The sequence below is a fragment of the Colobus angolensis genome, unplaced genomic scaffold, assembly GCF_000951035.1.
Source record: "Colobus angolensis palliatus isolate OR3802 unplaced genomic scaffold, Cang.pa_1.0 Scaffold236, whole genome shotgun sequence".
In the NCBI taxonomy this organism is placed as follows: domain Eukaryota; kingdom Metazoa; phylum Chordata; class Mammalia; order Primates; family Cercopithecidae; genus Colobus; species Colobus angolensis.
This window is the reverse complement of record NW_012115555.1, coordinates 846603-850214: the sequence shown is the minus strand read 5'-3', so window position 1 is coordinate 850214 and position 3612 is coordinate 846603. Positions and strand designations below refer to the sequence as shown.

Genomic DNA, 3612 nt, shown 5'->3' with positions numbered 1-3612 from the left:
TCAGTACCTCACAGGGGTTGGGGAAGTACGGATGGGGATGGGGGCCGTGTGGACACCGGGACCCTGATGAGGTCATGTCTCCCACCCCCAGGCAGTGAGGCCCTGCACAGCCTGACGCAGGCAGGTGACTACTCCATGCGCGTGGACCTGCGGGCCGGGGACGAGGCTGTGTTCGCCCAGTACAACTCCTTCCGCGTAGACTCGGCTGCGGAGTACTACCGCCTCCACCTGGAGGGCTACCACGGCACCGCAGGTAAACACAGGCCGCGAGGCTGGGAGGGTGAGGCTGGGAGGGGAAGCCCTCATGGCTCCTTCCTCCACCCTGCCCAGGGGACTCCATGAGCTACCACAGCGGCAGTGTCTTCTCTGCCCGTGATCGGGACCCCAACAACTTGCTCATCTCCTGCGCCGTCTCCTACCGAGGGGCCTGGTGGTATAGGAACTGCCACTACGCCAACCTCAACGGGCTCTACGGGAGCACAGTGGACCATCAGGTGAGGGCTGTGGAGGGGGCACAGAGCCGGGGTGGCTGGGGCTCGGCCTGCCTAGGTTTCAGTCCCGCAGTGTAACAGGCAAGGGACTGAGCGGCTGGGTGAAACGGAACAATCGCGCCAGCCTCACAGAGGGAGCTGGAGGTGATTTATTGGGTGGAAAGGGCCAGCTCAGGATTAAGCCTCAATCCTCTGTGGCGGAGGGGCAGGAGGGGAGCTGCGTGGGGAGGTTGGTTGAGTGTTCGGAGCCACCTCCTTAAGGGAAACGGGAGGAGCAGATGGGATATCCGGCTTTGACTCTCTCTCGACAACCCCTTTCCCAGGGAGTGAGCTGGTACTACTGGAAGGGCTTCGAGTTCTCGGTGCCCTTCACGGAAATGAAGCTGAGACCAAGAAACTTTCGCTCCCCAGCCGGGGGTGGCTGAGCTGCTGCCCACCTCTCTCGCACCCCAGTATGACTGCCGAGCACTGAGGGGTCGCCCCGAGAGAAGAGCCAGGGGCCTTCACCACCCGGCCGCTGGAGGAAGCCTTCTCCGCCAGCGATCTCGCAGCACTATGTTTACAGTGGGGGGAGGGGTTCGTACGAAAGCAATAAAGGAGAAACTGAGGCACCCGGCTAGCATCGATCCTGCCCCGTCACTGGCTTTGGTTCGGGCAGTGGGCCCCCGTGCCCCGGGGCTGCAGCCGCACTTGGAAAGGCTGCATCTTGAGGATGACACTGCAGTGGGGCAGGGGCTGCAGGGAGGGCAGGGCGTCCCCAGGGGGCAGCAACGTGAAGGCCTGCAGCAGTCGGGTCAGCACCACGAAGAGCTCCAGGCGGGCCAAGGGCTCTCCCAGGCACACACGTGCCCCACAGCCGAAGGCCAGCGCTCTGGAGTTCTTGCCTGGCTCCAGGAAGCGATCTGCGGGTGGGTGGACAGGTGGGTGGGGGAGGCATTCAGCAGCTGTTGGGACCAGCCTCCACCACCTTTTTACGGCAGGCCCCTGGCCCCCCACATACCAGGCCAGAACTCATGTGGCCTCTCCCAGACCATCTCATCCAGGTGGGCGCCTTGGAGGTTCGGGATGATGACTGTGCCCTCAGGGATGTCATAGCCGCAGATGCTGAAGGGGGCTGGAGTTAGCGGCTGGCCAGGACCTCGCTGGGATCGGGCTTTCCTCACTCATCCCAACCCTCGGGAGTCACCTGCTGGGCCGTGTGGTGCGGTGGGGCAGCGCCAGGGGCACAACGGGCCGCAGGCGCAGCACCTCGGCGATGGTGGCATTGAGCAAGGGCAGCCGTGCGCGGTCCTTGTAGGGGACGCGGGAGCTGGAGGCACCGGGGCCCAGTTCGTGGTCTAGCTCCTCCTGCAGTCGCTGCTGAATCTGGGGAATGATCGGTGGAGTCCTGCCACAGCAGCCCACAGCTGCCCAGCCTCCAGCCATTCCCTCAGCGCCCCAGTGAGCTTGAGTGAGGAGACCGCGGCCCCTCTGGGCAAGCACAGCCCAGCCGCACAGTGCTCGGAGCTGAGTGAGGGTGCCTACCGCCCTGGCCAGGCTGCTGGGGAGGAGCCTTTTCTTGTCACCAGGGCGCACCTCAGGGTGGTGAAGTAAAAAAACCACGGCCCAGGAGAGAGTGTTTGCAGTGGTCTCAGTGCCACCGATGAGGAGGTCCACTGCAGCCATGTGCACGTGCCCTTCCAGGAGCTGTCCAGAGCCCTCTTCCATGCTCGGCTGCGCCACCCCTTGGAGCATGTAGTCCATCATGTCCCTCCACTGGCCTGCCACCAAGCTCTCCTGCAGAGGGGGAAAGAAGCAGGCTAAGTGGCTGGCCTGGGGAGAGGAGTACAGAGTGGCAACAGGCCCATAACTGGGGCATGCAAAAGAACCCCCCTAGTAGCAATGCTGAGTCCGGTAGCATCACTGGCTGTGGGCCGAGGGGAGGCCGTCCACTCACAGTCCCCACCTTGTGCTGCCTCAGCTGCTTCTCCACGATGTGGTCCCTCTTCTCTATGGCCTGCTTCAGTCTCCGGAGACCTGGATTGGGGAAGAACTGTGGCGGGAAGCATGAGAATGTAACTGTGGGAAGAAGCTTCTCCCTCCACCCCAGCCTCTCCCAACGACCCAGGGGTGTCTAGGCTCCAGGTTCTTACCCTGAGAAAGGGAATCACGTCCACAATTTGGATGGACCAGTGGCTCCAGGTTTTTAACACCTCCTGGATACATTTGTAATAGGCAGGCACTAAGTTGTCCTCCTGCCAGAAAAGGAGGGCGTGCTTTCAGTTCAGGACAAGGAGAGGCTCAGGGAGGGACTGGGGGTGGCTGGAGGGGCTGTGAGGCACCTTGATCTTGTCTCCGAAGGTGAGGTGACAGATGATGCTGCAGGTGAGGAGAGAGAATTCCTCCTCAATGGCCACAGGGGTGCCAGCCTGGGCTCTCATGCGCTGTGGAGAAGGAACCAGAGCTCAGCAGGCTGGTGTGCAGCGGGCAGAGCAGGAGCTACTGCGAGAGGTGAGGCTGACCCAAGGTGGCCTCAGGAGCCCAGCCTTACCTCGCAGAACTCCTGAGTCAGTTGCTCCACCACGGGCTCCATGGAGTCACGGATGCCCAGCAGCAGGGCTGAGCGGGTGAGCTTCTTGTGGGCTTTCCAGAGCAGAGAGTAGTCTCCCAAGGACAGATCCGGGTAGTTCTTAGACACCAGCTTGTCTGCAGGAGGAGTTGCGGGATGGAGGGTGGGAACTGGCCAAGGAGGCCAAGGGCCTGACCTTCTGCCTCCGCAACCCTTGCTTCCTCCCCCCATGATATGCCCCCCAACAGCCTCCAGGGACCTGGATTGGGGGAGCCCCCAAAGGTGGTTCCCACTTGAGGCTGAGGTAGGAGGATCACTTGAGACCAGGAATTCAAGACCAGCCTGGGCAACATAGCAAGACCGACCCCATTTCTAAAAAAAAAAATTTTTTAAGAAAGAAAAATTCCCCCAGCCCTTACAGGTAAGTGGCTCAGGTCTGCCAGCAAAGTCTGCCCACTTTTTGACCATGGCTTCCTCAATGGTCCTCTTGGAGTTCAGCACCACCACATCTGGGGGAGAGCCAAAGCAGCATCAGCGGAGAGAGAGGACCCTGTCCGCCCCTTCCGCCCCCTC

At 61.7% G+C, this 3612-nt stretch overlaps 2 protein-coding genes across 3 annotated transcripts in view; one reads left to right on the top strand and one right to left on the bottom strand.

Annotated features, from left to right (window-relative positions):
• Positions 1–1107, top strand: part of TNXB (tenascin XB) — a 70577-nt gene extending 69470 nt beyond the window's left edge. Inside the window, exons 40-41 of the mRNA XM_011944765.1 lie at positions 331–494; positions 815–1107. Coding sequence (XP_011800155.1) covers positions 331–494; positions 815–916 — 266 coding nt within the window. The 3' untranslated portion in view covers positions 917–1107. The remainder of the gene's footprint in view (positions 1–330; positions 495–814) is intronic.
• Positions 621–3612, bottom strand: part of LOC105513772 (steroid 21-hydroxylase) — a 10599-nt gene continuing 7607 nt past the window's right edge. For both annotated transcript variants that reach the window (XM_011944766.1, XM_011944767.1), the window contains 8 exons: positions 3022–3176; positions 2813–2914; positions 2624–2725; positions 2437–2523; positions 2067–2267; positions 1678–1856; positions 1492–1595; positions 621–1393 (listed from right to left, as the gene is read on the bottom strand). In XM_011944766.1, the coding sequence (XP_011800156.1) occupies positions 1128–1393; positions 1492–1595; positions 1678–1856; positions 2067–2267; positions 2437–2523; positions 2624–2725; positions 2813–2914; positions 3022–3176 (1196 nt within the window). In that variant the 3' untranslated portion in view covers positions 621–1127. The remainder of the gene's footprint in view (positions 1394–1491; positions 1596–1677; positions 1857–2066; positions 2268–2436; positions 2524–2623; positions 2726–2812; positions 2915–3021; positions 3177–3612) is intronic.